Genomic DNA, 19,347 nt, shown 5'->3' on the forward strand with positions numbered 1-19,347 from the left:
AAAAAAATTAAAGGATGAAGTAGAGTTTTGAAAAATGTTTTTCTTAATTTTGGAAGGAAAGTCATTTTCCTTAAATTTAAGGAAATAATGAGTTGATTTGAAAAACATTTTCCAGAAAATGAGTTGATTTGGGAAACATTTTTCAGAAAATGTTTTCCTCCATACCAAACACACCCTAGATGTGCAACTTATTTCTTCCAGCAAAAATTTACAAAATGATGTAACATTAAGTAGGCGTTTGGCCATGCGATACCATATCATGATATGGAATTGTGAGATGAACTCAATGTTTGGACATGCGATTTCACGCTGATTCCATATCATGAGATGTGATTTCATATTCTTCAAAAATCATGATTTGAGAATTCCACATCATGATTTGAGATTTTTTAAATACAGTTAACCCGCAAGTTTATGTTTTGTTAAAACAATCCCACATTTATATATTTATTTCATATGTAAATAGAATTAATAATCACATAATTACTTTTTAAAATTTATTATACTCACCAATATAAAATTTATTATTTCTTTAAATTTGGTGAATATAAATGATAAAGTAGGAATTGCTTTGGTGAATATAAATAAGAACGGAAGGAGTAATACTTTTTTGGTTTTCCATAATAAAAAAACTTCTCTTTCTCCTACATAAGAGAATAGTTTTACAACTTATGAGATTCTTATGTTAATGAGAAAATATACAACACAAAAAATTTATATCGCATGTCCAAACAAAACTTCAACTTCATCTCTGTATATCATATCATGATTTCATATCGAATGGCCAAACGGGACTAATGAATAAAAAAACAAAAGATCTAGTCCAAGAATTATATATAACGGAATCGTCTCATTTGAAATTCAATACTCAATTTTGTATATCTAAAACAAATTTTCAAGAATCGACAAATAAAATTAAAGCATCTATTTAGGAGTCATCAATAATTGATGTCATGAATAAGAACCGAGCAAAAGACATACACCAAGGTAAAAACAAGAAAAAGCAAAAGAAAAATGTCTATAGTGAGAAACATTGTTCTATCTAGAAGACTATTAAGTGGGGAATTTGTTCGATTTACCATACAAGGCCAAGTAAGAATAGCTAAACCTAGTGACCCAAAGCAGATTGTAAGTAAACATATTTGGTCGGAAAAGGGATCTTTTAAATTTCTCATCTTCATTTGGTAATCCAAACTTTTTTTGTATGCATATAATGCAAAACTGCTTATGATTACCAGACACATAAATTGGAACCAGTAGTTGTAGTAGTATGATGATGTCTCATCTTTCTTTTCCAAGCTGTTGTTATTTTTTTCAATTGATATGACCTTACCGATCGATGTAAAAGAATGAATAAATTGATAATAAGAAAAGATGAAAATGAAGGATTGTAATTTTATTTTTTTTACATATAAAGGATTACATGTACGTACAAATCATGAAACTAATGAGAGAGAATCTTGGATGCACTTCTGTTTGTACTGGTCTTTAGATAAATTTGTGGCTCATATCATAATTTTACTTACAATTACATTAGAAAGCAGTTTGGAATTGAGATTCAAAATAAATATAAAAAAAATTAAAATAAGCATATTAATCATGTTTACCTGACTCATTATATGTTAATCATTTTTTGGTGAGATGTTTTGTGGTGAAATAAAAATGAACGTGCCATAGCCAAGTTGTCTATACAAATGGGCGTTTCAACCTTGCTATACATTTGGTGACATTGCTGAGTATTATTTCCAGAGGCGGAGCTAGGTGGGGGCTCGCGGATTCGAACAAATTCAAGCTTTTTTGTAGATCATGTATTTGTATTAGAAAATTAAATAAAGATAAATACATATGACAAAATTAATTGACAGCTTAATGGTAAAAAAGGAAAGTGAAAATAAAATGCTTTTCACACTAGTAATTATGGGTTCTCGTTTTTTCTCTCCTAACCCTGTGAATTTATTCATTCCTTTGTTTAATTTGACTCAGCGTAAATTTAGACATAAAAAAACTTTTTTGAAATAAAACTAACATATTTTAGAAAGAGTATTACAAGTCACAACAATAGTTGACAAATGAATTATTTCATCTCTGGAAATCCCTCTTTCTCCTATTTTAAAGTATAGGAATTCACAAGTAGCCGTAAATATTCCATGGAGCCAACAAGTAGAAAAAAAAACAAACTCTCAGATAAGACAACTTAACTTGAAAACATACATTAACAATACAACCCTTAGGACCAAAGCTTGTGGGCAAATAATTAAATGTGTAACCAATGACATGAATTATACATCGTGTAAGCTTAAAAAATACACTCGGATGGGCATTCCTCAAGAGGAGTATTATTTGAGGTAGAGCGAGTTGAGTTTATCCAATCTGACGAGTAATTATTTGATAGCTGCCTCACGTCATTACAACCCACTGCAAATTGGAAGACCATACATATTACAATATCAGAGCTACAAGCTCCTCTAGATCACTCTTCTCCACTTGAATGTTCCTCATTGGTTTGCGATATTGCGAATGCAGATCAAAGAGCGGGAGGATTAAGCTTCTATATATTAGAAGATATCCATCAAATGGAGTAGCAAACAAGCAATCTCCCACAATTTTAATGCTTCACCAACTCGACAAGGAGATGAGAGGGGACCCAAATACCAACAACGTTGATAATTTTAGCAGATGACGATTGATCAATATACACAAGTCAGAATGTGCCTTCAATTTTCCGTATTCGCCCCATACCACTGCCTGTTTGCAGGTCCTCGTCGATATCGACCTGGATAACGGGGCTCCGAATGCCTTCTCATTGGCATCTTTACTCTTTCCATGCTCTCCTCTTCTTGTCTCACTGACTGTTTTCTTGCGGAAAACCTTGGCCTAGAGGAGCTTGATTTCTTTTGCGAGTCTGCTTCATATGACAAGGGCTGCAACCCATGTAAATCATGCTCGGGAACATATCCAGTTGGCCTTTTAGAGTCATCCATTCTTCTAAATGTGATTGAAATCCTATGTGAGGTCAGGATTAGCAAGATGTTAGCATGTTACACAACGGAACAGAAGATTTATCTATGACTAGCTAGAGACTTCTGAACATTCAGTTTGTACCTCTTAGTAGGCACAGCTGGCACACAGTGTTTAGCTACATCAGCTCCATTTCCTTTCAAGACAAGTACAGATCTGTAATGTAATGCCATTAATGATCAATCTTCCTAACTTCACAACTTATGATAAGACGAACACGCTCACTTACCCCACTGGCAACGGTATTGCAATCGCACCAGCAAATTCACCAGGACCCACTATTTTCAAGTTGGATCCGAACACAATGTTGCACTCGCTAAGGAATGAAACAGTACAAAATGGGCGCACAAAATCATGATTGTCAATATGTGGTGGTATGCAATCGCCTTCTTCGTAAATGTTGATAATACAGCTGTCTGGAACACAAGTTGAAGGCATCACATGCCACCTTACAAGCCTTCTAATCATGACCTTCAAAAGATCAGGCAATGGATCAACAGTTCCACTTTTGAGGATCCCTGGGGGATTGCCACTCTTATCCTGCCATAAAGAAAATTCAGTCATTATGCCATCTGTGATTAACCCATATGCCACATCCCTATCATAGAAGAAGGTTGTCAACTGAACTGGGGATTTGGAGGAGGGGTCTTTGTTACAGAATTGTCACCTAATAATAACACAAAATTTAAGGCACTCGGTTCTGTGTGGAGAAGGAGGGATAAAAGATAAGATTGTGAAATGCTTACTGGTGCATAGTTGTAACAACAGCCAAATTGGATTGTCACACGTCCTTTGCCCCTCATCCACTTTGTTGGTGTAGTATAAGTCCTCTCTAAACAATCACCATAGGCAGGTAAGAACCATAAGATAACTAAAATTGACAGAAATAACTTAACAAACAAATTTAAAAGAGAAATTTAAGGAGGGGAAGCTCAAAGAAAAAAAAATCCTGCTGTTACAACTAACAAATTTAAAGGAAAAACAATAACAGATCGAACTAATTCATGAGTGATTCACAAGGAAGACAAATTGACACAAAACTAGGGTAAATTACTGAATTAGGGTATAGAAGATTTTTAAAGAAAGGTCCGTGAACTACTTCAGGAATCTTCAAAAAGGGAAGTACCCGTGTCATTCTAACAGAAAACGACAAATTAGCCAAATGGACAAAATGTGCATCTTGTAAAACTAATTGCACATTTTTTTCAACTGAAAACTCATAGTTATGCCTAAACCTTTATTTTTGCAACTTATTCTTTCCTATACCATACTCAACAAAATTCTATGATATCTTTGTTAATGTTTTCAACAGGGAACAGTTTCTAAGTTGAATCAAGAAAAAATTGGTGCTAAATCTAGTTATATTGGTTATTTACCATTGAAGACATGGACCTTGAACCTAACTCAACCTTAAAAGCTAGATCAAGAAGTGCAGATTGCTCAAGAACATATAAAGAGAACAAATAACTCTTGACCCGCCAACATGGGACTCTAATACACCCCATACGCCCAGGACTGGACATCTAGAGCATGGACAATATAAGACGGGAGACCCAACATCGTAAACAATGAATTTTGATGAGCTTGACTATTATACCATGTTAGAGAAATGGACCTTGAGCGCAACAAAACTTCAAAAGCTAAGCTCAAGACGTGAGGATTGCCCAAGACTATATATATATAGAGACCAAGTAAACTTTGACCCACCAATGTGGGACTCCAAGAGTTACCATGGTAGAAGTGGACTCTTTTCTTTTAGTTAAGATGCAATAATAAAGGTAGGTTTCCATATTACTGGATTTCTATGCAATTAATCTAGACATCTGGCATCAACACTAGGCATTTTAACAAAGTTTCTTCAATTCCGAAAAAAGGAAGAAGAGATTTCTCATGCCACATAGTACCACCTTATATAGATATCAACATCAACAAACTAAAATAGAATAAACATTATTGAGACAAGATTCCCCATTTCAATACATTGAAGTCTAGGATGCCCAAAGCAGCTTTGCTTCAACGTACATTACTGCAGCTCTCAGTAACAGACAAAAAAGAGAAATAAGGCATCTTGAAAGATGTAGACAGCTAATGTTGAATCTGAATGATTCGATATCCTCTCAAATAAGGAGTAATAGGTACGTTTTCCTGCATAAGATTCTTATTGTAAAAGATAATGTAGGTAAAAAGAAGCACGCCAATGCAATAGATTGATCCTCTCTCAAGCAAAGCCAAAATTCTTTTTCTTACTTTTCCTGTAGTTAAGCTAATACACTAACTCCATGTCAATCGCCCTACTTGAAAGATTTCAGCATCTAAATAGCATAGAACCTAAAAGGTATTGGATGACTATCTGCCAAAATAAAGATTAGGCATGAACAACTATATTAACATCAAGATGCTTAATTCCATTGCTAAATTGTTGGAAAAACTGAACCAGAAACAACAATGGTACATCTCGCATTCTACAAAACTAGCAGTTGTGTAATGTACACGCAATCAATCAGAATTTCTTGAGCTTGCCGTGTGATTTCTCCGTTAAAATCAGCCAGCCCTACCACCTCACAGGGAAACAAATATTAATTTGACAAATAAGCTCACATCTATGCTACAAATACAGATTATTTAGCCCTCTGATCAGTGAGAGGACTGCATGCCATGATTGAGAGAGCTCAAGAGCAAATAAAGAAATCAATAAGAAAAAAAAAAGAGAACACGCTAGTTAGTACCAATCATCGAACACCATTAATATTGTAATGCTAACACAATTCTAACAACAACAAAGTGGATTAAAAATGAGTGTTCTAATTCACAGAAACACCTGCTTAAATTTCAAACACACTTGAAGTTTAAGCATTAACAGTTAGACAATTTCAAGCAAGAAACTATGCCTGCTTTAAGTATGCTTTGCAAAACCCAATATGACAATAAAATCCATTTGAGAAAAGGAAAAAGAATGGTTAAGGGCTATATCAAGAGTAAAACAAACCTTTCAGTTCCCCATTCTTCCCCATCTGGTCAAGCTTCTCCACATATTTAACTATTCTAATTTGCTCAGCGGCGCTAAAGACACCCGTATGTAGCTCCAATCCATCAAGTATATTCACAATTTTCCCGCTCACCCTCTCCAAACATATGAAATCCTTTTTCCTCTTCACATTACAGAATCTAATGTACTCTCGTTGCTCCCTTGACAATTCTGTTTTTTGCTTACTTTCCGGAGTAGTAATTTCCTCTTCAGCCACACCATTCACCTGACTTCTCAAGGCAATTGACTCATTCACTTCCTCAGCTTGAAGTTCATCCTCCTGAGCCATATCTGCCCATGACATCTTCACTTTTGGGGTAGTCACAGGTAAGGATGAGTTGAATGCTTCACTTGTAGATGCCTCTCCAACAGGTTGAGATTGAGAATCTGCGCCATCTATACAACTGTCAGATGAATTTCTGTCCACAGAAAGCTCCTCAAAGGGCTCCCCACCAGCCCCATCTTTCCAACTCCCCAATGAGTTTGTATCTGCATTATCATTCAAGTCACCGTAATCATTCCAACTTCCAAGCGAATTGTTGTCACAATTCTCTTGACTCCCATTGCATCCATCTGAATCACAACGTTCTGGAGTCAAAACACTCACATTCTTTGGTTGCTTCAAGCATTCTGCATTACCACTAACTTCTGCAATCATACCAACAAAGTCTCTGATCAGAAAACTCACAAAATAAACAACTTTACACCTTCATAATATTAAAGTATAACCGAAAAGCAGAAATCAGAGTAGGTTCTTCATGACTAAGTAATTGCCCAAAAACATCTTTATTACAAAATTTCAACAAATAATCAAACTTGAAGCAACACACTCTCCCTCTAGAGAAAAACCTCATCCAACAAAAAGAGTAAAGCACATAAAAGCCGTGAACTTTATGCAAGTATAAATCAGTATATGAACTACACAGTTTATCAATAGCAAACATATGCATTAACACACATTAAGGGAAGGATAGAGAAGGATAAAGAGAAATTACTAAAATTGAGGGATCGGATGCGAACGGAGAGGGTCTGGGTGCAGGAGCGGCAAAGGTCACGGGAGAGAAAAGGGAGCCAATTGGAGAGAAACTCGGAGGCGATACGGAGTTCATCGGAGTTGTAATTGAGAAGGAAGGGATCGTCCTTCCGAGTTCGCTGGTGGTCGGACATGGCGGACGAGTCAACTGGGTATATTGAAGGCGAGTGGATGATTCAATTTTTGCGAGTTGTGAAGTTGCTTTGAGAATAAGATGTTGGTGTAATTCCAAGAAAATTTGGAGGGGTGTTTTGTCAATTCATATAGGTAAAGAAAATTAAGCGGTTGAAGTTTCCTAAGCATACCCTGATTACTAGAATTTGATTTTCCATCTCCACATGTAACTAAAACTACTTTAATTTTTGTAGGGGGAAAGAGCAGCCACCTTAAAAGTGAAATTCGAGAAACTGTTGAAAAGAAACATTGGAAGAGAACAGAAAAAACATATGGGACCCATTTCCGACTCCGATTTTTGAATTGAGTTTCGATGAAGTATCATATTTTAAATAGAGTTTGAATTTTTAGTTTCTGACCTAAGTTGAAGGATGAGACTAAAAAAAAAAAAAGAATTTGAAAATTATTATTTTTTAAATATTTTCCTTTCTTACCAAATACACCTTAAGACTCCATTTATTTTCTATAGTGAAAGTTTATGAAGGTTACCCAAACTAAAAAGATCTTTGTTTACTTTTTTTTTTTTTAATAAAAAAGAAACTATAAGAGAGATGGGAACAAATTCTTATTCCATTGGTCTATTTTACTACTATTATTCACTAAAAAAGAATTCTTTTAATATTTAAAACTTGTAATTTTGAAAAGAAATTATAATAAGTACTTATTTTTATAGTAACAAAATATCTCATGCTTATAACTTTTAAAAATATTCTTTTCTTTATACATTTTGCAGTTAATCAAAACATGTCGTAATTAAAAAGAAATCTAACAATTCAGTTGAAACTCCAGTAACATATGATTGTCAAGCAATCTCGAGACTTTGATAAAAGGGAGGTAGTGGAAGGTTTAGTGTAAAGTTGGAAATTAGTACCCAATTAACATTTATGTATTGTTGAGCAAAATTACTCAATATTTATATAGATGAAAAATACAAATAACTTATAGGAATGAAATTTTACTTTATATGCACCCAACAGATAATAACTATGAATTTCGCTTATCATAAAAAAATTGTACGTTGGAGAAAAAGGACTTTTGTTCTGGCTAAACAAATTTGCTTATGCTTCTATTTTTATTATAATTGGGGGTTGGATACTTTTTCGATTTGTTGGTCCTGCATTTGACCTTTACCAGTTGGATACTCCTACTCCTCTTGCTCCTGAATCTATGTTTAAAGGTACAGGAGACAAACCTTGATCCACTGGAAAGTTCAAGTTTGAGATCATCAGAAGAAATTTTTCCCCTCTTTGCTTTAATTAGTCCAATTTTTTGTAAACTTGAAAGTTATTAGTACTACTAGATTTAAGAAAATAATTGGATACTATATATTTTTGTTATCCCTTTAACAACTACAGTACTCTTAGTCCTGATGTTGTATCAAAGAAGAGTTCAGTGGTAATACTTGCATAAGTTATGCGTGGATATATATATTTTATGGGCGATAAAATATGAAATCTCTATATAACTAAAACATGAAGCAAACATCCCCTTAATGCTATTTCTTGAACTTGAAATTGTCAACCTCTTTGTACACCCAATGACATAAGAAAATTTAAGATGGTCCATGATATATTCTCTTTCAGAACTTAAATATTACATTTTTTTACTTGATTTTTAATATTCCTTTTTTTATGGAGTAAAGTTGAAGCTATTTGTTCCTTGACAAAGAGGGAGCAAGCATAGTTGGAATATGATTAAGAAAGAATAACCTTTCGTAAGCGGGAGGGTTTTATTGGTGACATAGTTTAGGAAGAGGAATAAACATCAAGATTCTCGTTAATTACAATTCCAAATACTTCCAAAATGTTGGAAGGAGAGAAATCAAGAATCAGATAAAGACAAAGCTCAGATATGCCGGTTTCATCTCTATTTACTGTATTTTAGTGATTGTCAAGATACTCAAATAGCATATATAATGAGGCCACACAAAGAGTATAATTTAGTTCATTCAAAGAATGGAAGGTCTGATTTTATTCGAAACATTTTGGTGAAGAGAATTGAAATTGAATGGAGAAAGAACCACACAAGGATAAAGGATGGGTATGGAGGGGGTTGATCCTGGTGATCATGGCTCTTGTTCTTGCTACAGTTTTAATCAGTTTCCGAAAATATTTTCATCGTTCTAATTCTTCAGAGGCAGATGCTCACCAAGTGGTTAACAAATATGCAAATGCTCTAAGCATTGCTTTGCAATTCTTCGACGTTCAGAAGTGTAAGACTAGCTATATTCACACTGGTCACTTAATTAGTCCTAAGTTTAGGAGTACTTATTTTGATTTTTGAATCATTAACTGCAGCTGGAAAATTGGTGAATAATAAGATTGCTTGGAGAGGAGATTCGGCTTTGGGAGATGGAAGTGAAGTGAATTTGGATTTAAGTAGAGGAATGTATGATGCTGGAGACCATGTGAAGTTTGGATTTCCAATGGCATTCACTGCTACAGTTTTATCATGGGCTATTTTGGAGTATGGAAACCACATGAATATGGTGAACGAGCTGGATAACGCCCATGAATCCCTCAAGTGGATCACTGATTTTCTTATTAATGTTCATCCTTCGGAAAATGTCTTGTATATTCAGGTAGAATAATTCCCTATGACAATTGAGAAGTATTTTCAGTTTTTCCTCAGTACTAATTTGGAACTTCCTGTGATATTTCCTTTGCGAAACTGTTGTTCCTTCATTTGCACTATAATCATGTAGAACTTCCATTTTGTTTTCTACTTCCAACTTCCTAAACAAGGCCTCCTGTAACTGGTTTTCTGACTGCTGAAAATATGTTTTCTTATCCTTCTAGCCAATGCAAATGACGACGTTCTAGTTTGTTGCTGCACACAACATATACACAAGTCATAAACGCTTGCAGTATTAAGATAAAAGGGAAATGTTGCTTAATGAAGTGTCTTTATGTTTTTTTTTCTGCAAGAAAGGTGGGGGACCCAAAGTTGGATCACACATGCTGGGAAAGACCTGAGGAAATGACAGGAAAAAGGCCTCTTACACAAGTTAACGCATCGTATCCTGGGACAGATGTTGTAGCTGAAAGTGCAGCAGCAATAGCAGCTGCATCCTTGGTGTTCAAGTCAATTGACTCTGCCTACTCAGGAACACTATTAAAGCATGCCAAACAGTTATTCAAATTTGCTGATAGTTATAGATGTTCGTATAGTATCAGCATACCCGAAGTGCAAGATTTCTATAATTCTACTGGATTTGTGGATGAACTCTTGTGGGCATCTGCTTGGCTTTATCATGCTACCGGAGACAAATCTTACTTAATATATGTGTCTGCAAATGGCAATGCGTTTGCTAATTGGGGAAATCCATTTTGGTTTTCTTGGGAAAACAAATTGGCTGGAGTTCAGGTATTGTACATATACATGTTACGAAGTTGCATGTATTCCAGAATTCTAGCTTTTAGATGTTAGCTATTAGAACTGATAGAATCTGTTTGTGCAATTAGCATGAAGTTGGAAAAATACGATACTTGAAAATACTATGAAGAACACAAAATCATGCTTATGTTTGGGTTGCTTACTTTGCTTTGTTATAATAGGTTATGGCCCATAATTTGGTGAAGCATGTACCTCTATACTGATAAATCATGTTCATAAACAAAAATTGAGTATGGACCTTTTTTTTTATTATTTAGAAGAAAGATTTCTCCAGCTAACTATGCAGATTTTTACGTTTGATTCAGGTCTTATTATCAAGGGTCAATTTCTTTGGTTCAAAGGAAGACATTTCAACTGAGGAAAGTCTTTCCCTCCAGTCGTACAGACAAACTTCTGAGATCGTCTTGTGTGGACTTCTACCTGAATCCCCAACGACAACCTCTCAAAGAACAGCAGGTATTGTGATGAAATTGTGACCCTGTCAGCAAATTTGGCCCATCTATATTTAGATCCCTTCCAAATAAAGAAAAACATGTCAGCAAGTCATTGTATAATTATGATGTTTTTCTTTTTAGAAAAAAAAGTTGCTGCAATAAAACTATAATTTTGTGGCAGATGGCCTGGTATGGGTGAACCAGTGGAATCCATTCCAGTAATCTGTGGCCTCTTCATTTCTGGCAGTGGTTTACAGTGATTACATGCTTAGCTCCCAAATATCAAATTTATATTGCAGTGGGAAGTTATATGAACCAATAGAGTTGTGCAACTTTGCAATTTCACAGGTATGTACTAATGTATACACGGCCAATTGAACATGTCATTAACATCCTTTTAGTAGTTTCAGTTGAACAACACATATGACTCCAGAGTTTGATTTTCTGTGTAGATGAAATGGTCCGTTGAACAGACTAAAGGGTTAAGAAGAACATCTTTTAAATAATTTCTCTTGAATAATTTTTTATCTTATGTATTTGCTTCTTTCTTGATATGCTTTTAAGCAGTATTTTTGTTTTTTTAACTCTGAATGCATTACACCTCAAGGCCATCGAACTTTTATATCACAACGAACTTTTTATTTTGTTTTTAGTTGGATTATATCTTGGAAAACAATCCAATGGAAATGAGCTACCTTGTTGGTTATGTAAGTAGATATCCTCAGCAAGTTCACCATATAGGTGCTTCAATTCCAGTAAATGCTAATTCTAATTGCAGTGATGGCTTCAAATGGCTTCACACAAGACACCCTAATCCAAATGTTGCAGTTGGAGCTCTTGTTGGGGGACCATCCCTTAGTGATACATACATGGACTCTCGGAGCAACATTTCACAAAGTGAACCAACTACCTACAACAGTGCCCTCATTGTAGGACTCATCTCAGGCCTTATCACCTCTTCTTCACAAGTAGAGTCGTTTGTGAAAAACTGAAAACTCAACTCCATCACTCATTTTTCCCTGTTTACTAAGCAGGCCTTGCCTTAACCTGTCATCAGAATTCAGACAGCCTGCCCTCACCAAGCTGGTGGCCTAAACTATACTCTATCTGGATAGGGTTAGTAGCTTTGGCTTGGATCATGTATATATTATATATAAAGAAATGTATCATGATAGATATGTCCCTAAGAGCGATTATTAGGTCAAAGTAAAGAAGTTGTCAAAATGTACATTCCTAACTTCCTTCAACCTAGTAGTGACACCTTTGTATGCAATTGGAGGCACCTATAATTGTCCATGCATTGGGTGTTTCCTATGTAAATATTTGAAATAAGAACAAAAGACATCTCATCCAGGTGCAGTTGTAGTGTTTAATTTGAAGCAGGTACTATGATCTGCATGTAGTGTCATGCCCTAAATTTCATTCTTGTTTGTCCAACTGAGCTATGACCAATGATATATAAACAAGGATTTACTAATTTGTACTCACTGTTGATGTAATGAAACTTTTACAATGTCAATGCAATTTAATGTAATTAAAATTATTTATCTTATTTTCTAGATTACTAATTTCATTTATTATTGGTAATGATCAACAAATGCCTTTCAATAACTGATGGTGCAACTAACTCTACACTGACATTTGTTTGTGAAAACTTTTTTGATTTTTTTTTGGAAGTTGGTGTGTATTTGTGAAAATTTTGAACAAGATAATCTTAGGAGTAATATTCTTATACACTTTATGTTATCTTGCTCATAAAACTAATATAGATGTAATTCTATGAGCAACTATTTTTACTCCGGATTATAATTTTACTTAAATTTTAAAAAATGGGACAGCAAACGAGTTCCAAAAAAATCTTTTTTAACCAACATTATTTGGTATATAAAAAAAAGTTAAAATTGAACATGACACACAACCATAAACATTTTTTATGTTATTTTATCCTGAATCCATTCGGTGGTTTTTCATTTTATGGACTAAACAAAACACCTAAAGGTCCCACTATATAATTTTATAAGGAAACTGGACAAGGAAAAGGTAGAGACAACAAAAAGCAAGAAACTGCCTTTACCAAATTGGTTCGTGATGGAAATTTTCATTGATAATTTTCCATGAGACTGTACGTGTTGAAGCATTATCATCATCAACACCCAAAATTACCCTTAATTTTGCGAGGTGCCTCCTTTTATTTATCTTCACAAATTGTAATTTTTGGTTCTGCTTACTTTGTCTTCCTCCGAAATCTTGTTTCCCTTTTATAACTGTGCAAAGTTGTTTAGATTAACAAATTACCTTGATTTTGTATTTCTTTTCGTTCCAATTATTTGAATGTTGATCGGAATTTGATGGGTATCGGTAAGAAGAGTTTAATCCTATGATTTTGGTATAATTTATGCGGGGAGATTGTCCCTTTCTCTGTCTGAAATTCTAATTCTTTTACATGGGGTGCTTTTTTTTTCTTTTTTTTTCTGGGAGGGGGGAGAACAGATAGTGGGGTTTCTCTTTCTTGGATTTTTATGATCTTGATTCGTCAAAGAAGGCTTTTTGACAGTTGGGTTTTGGATTAATATGGATGTAATCAGTAGAGTGATGTCTAAACTTCCTGCCAGTTTGTTTGTACTTTTCTAGCCACGAATTTGTATGACTTTATAATGTTCTTAGTAAACTTTATCTGGAAATGCTGTCTTTATGGAGAGTATTATGAATGAAATTAGACTAATTTCTAGGGCATTGCAAAGAACACGGTGATGCATTTGTTATGCTTTTTCCTGTGATGTCGTGGGAATTTCTCAACAAGTTTTAAAGGGGTGCAGCTTAACCTTTTTTTTATCTGAATATTCTGCTTGAATGGAAGTGAATAAAATCACCTTAGAAGAATCTTTATACAATTGGCCTTTTTTACCCAAAGGTCGAGAACTGCAGGCTGGTGATTAGAGTTAAAGTTTTGATATGATTCCCATGTAATTCATTTGACCAACTGTCTTCAACTAGTTACTATGCCCCAATGTTCCTAAAACTTCAATTTTATAGGTTCCTGAACTCACATCAGTGACTTGATAAGGTGATGGCGGGGGAGGGAGATATTGATCTCTCAGCTTTAAAATCACAATTGACTCAAACAGACGTTACTTGGAAGCTAGAGATGGAGAAAAGCCAGTCCCAAGTGGATGCTTTGCAAGCAAAACTGTTGGAGGTAAAAGCTTCTATTCAGGGATCGGAAGAAGATACAAAGAAGGAGTTAGATGTTCTATGGCATAGAGTAAGAACTGCTACAACATTGATGACGTACTTGAAAGCTAAAGCCAGAGTCGTGGCTGTTCCAGATTTGGCCCATTCCTCATGCGGCATCATAGAACTAGATGGAGTGGGTCTTGTTGATAAAAATGGTATACCATTATCCAGTTGGACTAGGGATGTTGATTTCTCATCTTTTGATGATGCTGATGATGAATTGTGGATTAGACTTTCGAGTAAACATGGTCAACTTGATGAACAAGATGGATCTTATATGAGTGAATTACTCAGAAGTGTACATTTGGTTACAGATGTTATGGAAAGTCTTGTCAAGAGGATTATAATGGCGGAATCTGAAACTGCTATAGAGAAAGGCAAGGTAACAGTAGGTGAAGAAGAGATTAAAAGGAAGACGCTCCTGATTGAAAACATGTCTATTAAGTTAGAGGAAATGGAAAGATTTGCTCTGGGTACAAATCTTATCCTGACTGAGATGCGGCAGAGAGTTGAAGATTTGGTTGAAGAAACTTCTAGACAGAGGCAGAGAGCTGCAGAAAATGAGCAGGAGCTTTGTCGTGTTAAGACAGACTTTGAGTCTCTGAAATCCTATGTCAGTAGTCTCATTAGTGTGAGAGAAACAATTCTATCATCAGAAAAGCAATTCCAGACAATTGAAAGGCTTTTTGAGCGGTAAGTATTCCCCTTTCGTCAAAGAAATTTCCGTTAACCATAACATGCGGACCGAACTGTTTCTTTATTTCCTGGCTATACAATGTGTCTGTGATGCATGAAGTTAACTATTAAATATATCCTTTTGCCTCACTTTCATAGCACTGCATCTTAATACTTGTCATACAACTTGTAACTAGAATACAAATGTCCAAGCACAACTTCTTCCTGTGTGTTCGAATAATACTTGCCTTGCAGCTTGTGTATAATAATTGCAATACAAATGCACAAGTCTAATGTGTATTATTTGGTAAAATGTTGTGATATCTCCACTATATTACTACCTTGTTTCTCTGGTCTGGGCCGTCTGGCTGTTTTTTTGTGTATAAAATATTGCTTTTAGGAATTAGAAGTAGTATATATATGTATTTCACCTTCAGGCAGCTATTGATTTAAAGGGCGTGCAAGCATAGATAATTAGATACTCATAGTTGTTCAAGTGTTCTGAACTTTTCTTTTTCTTTGGGTGTGGTTGATTTAGATTATTAATACTGTGCTGGACCCTTGACAAGCTTAGTGCTGTAACGTCCCTTTTAAGCTATTGGACTATTGTAGGATCTTGTTCTTGTAATGATCTAGGGCCGTCATATTTCTCTTTTTTATTATTTTCCAGGCTTGGGGTGGGATGGGGGATCATTTGAATCTTAACAGTGTTGATCATTGTTCACTGCTAAGAGCTGGGATCATTTGAAATTAACAATGCATTGTTTACATGATGTTACAGGGATAACAGAACCTAAAAGGAAAAAAATCCAAATTGTTGCTTATGGAGTTATGTTTATTTTATTTTGATGTGTGCTTTGTTGCACTAACTCCCAGATGTAAGACAGATATACCATCTGAGAACTCTACAAGGGGTGAGAAATTAGGGAAAAGATTAAGAAGTGATTGGAAAAGTTTGATTATTCCCTCAAGTTTGGTTGAGAATTTATACTAGTTACTAGGTTACAATATGGTAAGATACTGATTCTAGGGAATAAACATCTCTTAATTTATGGTTGACGTCTCATTTTATGGTTTTCTCTCACCATATGAGCTAGCTAGGCCAAAGGTCCACTTTTTTTACATAGAAATATTTGTGAGAAATTAGAACAATCAGTGGAAGGAGTAGAGGTTAGAGCCTTTACTCTATATAAAGTGCATCTGCTCCAATGGTGTACATTGGCCAAAGAACACAAAATTAAAAGAATTTCTCTATTTCTCATAAACTTACAGGGTAAAATTTAAAGTCCTNACTTTTTTTTTTTTTTTTTTTGAAATTGGTAACTTTAACTTTTTTTAAATAGAAATATTTGTGAGAAATTAGAACAATCAGTGGAAAGAGTAGAGGTTAGAGCCTTTTGTCACGGACTTAGAGTGTTGGCTAAAGTTCCGTGCGGCCCTTGACAATTTACTCACTACTCTTTCAAGATCTTGTAAACTCAAGGAAGCCTTTAAGACTTGGATCGCTAAGAGAATGCTTAAGGAAAGACTTAGAAAGAACAAAGAGAGAGTTTTTGGAAGAAGGCTTTTGTATTGCTTTTGGAAGATTGCTTTATAACTTTCTTGGTGCCTTTGCAAATGGTGGCACCCCTATTTATACTACTTCCTAAGGACTAAAGTGCAATTAAAAATTACTTACAAGTCCCTAAACTTATTTACACTTTGGTCCTAGCTCTAGAACTCTCTACACATTCTAGGACCTTCCATTGCCTTCTAAATAAATCTAGAGAATTCTAGGGAATTCTCTAGCCTTCTTGAATTCTCTAAAAGGTTCTAGAGTCTTCCGGAAACCTCTCCACAACTCTAGACCCTTCCGCCCCTATCCGGACGCAAAATTCTACTGCGAAGTGGCGGGACGTGACACTTTACTCTATATAAAGTGCATCTGCTCCAATGGTGTACATTGGCCAAAGAATACAAAATTAAAAGAATTTCTCTATTTCTCATAAACTTACAGGGTAAAATTTAAAGTCCTCAATTTTATTTTTATTTTTTTGTATACGAGCCCTGGTTATTCTGTGATGGAGCGTAAAAGCATATCAGTCCAGAAACTAAAGAATCTCAAAGTATAAAAAAAAACTCGATGATACCAGGATGAAATAATTGAGAATAAACTCGGAAGGTTTTACTGCTAGTTTTTTTTTTTGGTCAACCAGTAACATTTTCCATTCAACCAAAATTTTCCATACAAACCAAATAACTCTTTTTGGACTTAGAGCTAGCTCTCATAGACACTTGTTATACAATTAAGATGACTCAAGTAAGCTACCAACTATAATGAAGAAAACATCTAGTTAGGATATCCTATCAGTTGATCTAAATGAGGTGTATGGCTATTTCCTTCAGTCTCTGTGTTGTGCTTCCCTTCTTGGCATTAAACCACCGATTATTTCTTTGAATCCAAATGTTGTATATAATTGCTGCAAAACAGAATCCCTAGATTGCAGCTCTTGGTCTACTATTCTTGACCCTGCTGATCATCCATTTGACTTCATATTCCCAGCTGCCTACTTGTCTGTGATAGCCTATCCAGTTCAGCATTGTTTTCCAGACATAAGAGGAGTAAGGACAAGCATAGAATAGGTGATCAAAGTTCTCTATATGACCAGTATTGCATAGAACACAGTTTGCATCCACTTGTATACCCCATTTCAAGACTCTGTCTACAGTGGAACGTTTCCTCTGTAATGTCATCCACAGAATGACTGGTGTCTTGGCATCATACCCTTGACCTGAACCAAGTGTTTCCACTCAACTTGAGGATATTGAGGTCTAAGTGTCACATAGTTGTTCTTGATGCTGGCTTCAGGCTTCCTCCTTCCTCCAGTTGGTTCAGCATCATCTTTATACCATGTCCTTGCATCAAAAATCTTCCTTATAATCCAACATGCCTGCTTTGGGGTGGTCATTGTGTATAGGTCTTTTCTTTTGATGTAGAAAGTTTGGATCCACACTATCCACTACTTGTCCTTTTTCTGTCCTAGTGCCCATAATAGTTTGGATAGGGTTGCCTTATTCCACAAATGTCCATCAATCACACTTAATCCTCCTGCTGCCTTGGGCATACAAACCTAATCCCAAGCTACCACCTTAATCCAATATAAGGCAATAAGGAGTGTCAAGTTCATCAATTTTAAAACCCAGCTCTCTCAAACTTTTATTAAAAGAAAAGGTTGTATTCTCTATCTGATGGCATAAAATTTGTTCTTTTCTTTTTGAGAATGGAGTTGAATAATCTTTTTCTAATTGAGAATAGAACTTTTGAGATGCTATATATTTGAAATGATGTTCCAATATCCTCCATTTCATTACTCTCTTGCTCAACCCAATTAGCATCTTAAAGTCGTTGGTAGTTGTATGACCAAGTAGCATAGTAGTACAGAACAAAAAGAAAGCGCGAACTTTGATGAAGTTTCATCTGATTGGAATTGAGAGAACGCCCCTTGTTCTTACTTCTAGATTTATTTGAGCTAATATAAGCTTTAAATTTTGTGCTCCTTACTACTTTCTTCTGTGCTCAAGCTAAAATTTTCTCATATCCCAATTGGCACAAAATGTTAAAGCTGTAATAATTTGATGAACTGATTTTTCATCATCTGGATAAATTGTGTGCTGAGTTTGTTTTATGTGAAACCAGGCTGGTCGCCAAGACAACACAATTGGAGAGTGAGAAGACGCAGAAAGAGGCCCAAGTACAAAAACTGATGGAAGAAAATGTGAGGTTGGCTGCTCTACTTGATAAGAAAGAAGCACAGCTTCTGGCCATGAATGAACAGTGCAAAGTTATGGCGCTAAGTGCTTCAAATATTTAGTTCAGTGTGTTTAGACCATTTGTTTCTTGTGGCATTGTCACCTGCTGCATAAAAGGTGAATGCAGCAACTGCATTCTGCAAAACCTTGTATCCAGAAATGCAACTTTGAGTGGAATCTTTGTACCCCTTGTTGTCTTGTACTGTCACATTTATAAAATGCAGATTTATTCTCAAATCTAATGGAAAAACTAGACTGCACCCTCTTCGGTGTCGTGCCTTGTATATCTTCTGTTCTTCACCTTTTCAATTTATTGAGGATGGCAGTCACACAATGGTATTGATATAATGATATTTGTTCTTTTTCGATCGATAAATGACAAGTGGCATTGGTATGCATGGGTCTAAGAATAATGCCTTGCTCTCTAGTACCTAAATTCGTGATGTACCAAAGTTCAATTTATAGGTCGCAAATGGCCGGGTTGAGCTGAATTTGAACGGATCAAGATAGTTTGAGTTAATAAATGGGTGTGGGCTATTGATCCATTCAAAAGGTACTCGGGTTGAAAT

General features: G+C 35.3%; 2 protein-coding genes and 1 pseudogene across 3 annotated transcripts; 2 read left to right on the plus strand and 1 right to left on the minus strand.

Moving 5' to 3' along the window:
- Positions 1-2,006: 2,006 nt before the first annotated feature.
- Positions 2,007-7,399, minus strand: LOC125848574 (RNA demethylase ALKBH9B). 2 transcript variants are annotated; one of them, XM_049528457.1, is made up of 7 exons: positions 7,039-7,399; positions 6,635-6,691; positions 6,005-6,598; positions 3,765-3,850; positions 3,248-3,558; positions 3,103-3,174; positions 2,182-3,003 (listed from the first exon to the last, which is right to left on the minus strand). In XM_049528457.1, the coding sequence occupies exons 1-7, from the start codon at positions 7,208-7,210 to the stop codon at positions 2,715-2,717; spliced, it is 1,581 nt and encodes a 526-aa protein (XP_049384414.1). In that variant the 5' UTR covers positions 7,211-7,399; the 3' UTR covers positions 2,182-2,714. The 2 variants fall into 2 exon arrangements, with proteins under 2 accessions (XP_049384413.1, XP_049384414.1); XM_049528456.1 differs by having other exon boundaries at positions 2,007-3,003; positions 6,005-6,691.
- An 866-nt stretch (positions 7,400-8,265) lies between these two features.
- LOC125848891 (endoglucanase 2-like) lies at positions 8,266-12,433 on the plus strand (annotated as a pseudogene).
- A 667-nt stretch (positions 12,434-13,100) lies between these two features.
- On the plus strand, positions 13,101-19,005 carry LOC125847717 (uncharacterized). Its single transcript, XM_049527388.1, has 3 exons — positions 13,101-13,258; positions 14,114-15,007; positions 18,666-19,005. Exons 2-3 carry the CDS (start codon positions 14,148-14,150, stop codon positions 18,838-18,840), a joined length of 1,035 nt encoding a protein of 344 aa, XP_049383345.1. The 5' UTR covers positions 13,101-13,258; positions 14,114-14,147; the 3' UTR covers positions 18,841-19,005.
- Positions 19,006-19,347: the final 342 nt, after the last annotated feature.

The sequence above is a fragment of the Solanum stenotomum genome, chromosome 12, assembly GCF_019186545.1.
Source record: "Solanum stenotomum isolate F172 chromosome 12, ASM1918654v1, whole genome shotgun sequence".
Taxonomy (NCBI): Eukaryota; Viridiplantae; Streptophyta; class Magnoliopsida; order Solanales; family Solanaceae; genus Solanum; species Solanum stenotomum.

What these genes read in the sequence shown, in the direction of transcription:
- LOC125847717 (XM_049527388.1), top strand. Translation starts at nt 14,148, where the DNA reads ATGGCGGGGGAGGGAGATATTGATCTCTCAGCTTTAAAATCACAATTG. An exon ending in ATTGAAAGGCTTTTTGAGCG is followed by an intron (nt 15,008 to 18,665) that starts GTAAGTATTCCC and finishes ATGTGAAACCAG; the next exon opens with GCTGGTCGCCAAGACAACAC.
- LOC125848574 (XM_049528456.1), bottom strand. Translation starts at nt 7,210, where the DNA reads ATGTCCGACCACCAGCGAACTCGGAAGGACGATCCCTTCCTTCTCAAT. An exon ending in CATCCGATCCCTCAATTTTA is followed by an intron (nt 6,692 to 7,038) that starts GTAATTTCTCTT and finishes GTATGATTGCAG; the next exon opens with AAGTTAGTGGTAATGCAGAA. An exon ending in GAAGAATGGGGAACTGAAAG is followed by an intron (nt 3,851 to 6,004) that starts GTTTGTTTTACT and finishes GTGATTGTTTAG; the next exon opens with AGAGGACTTATACTACACCA.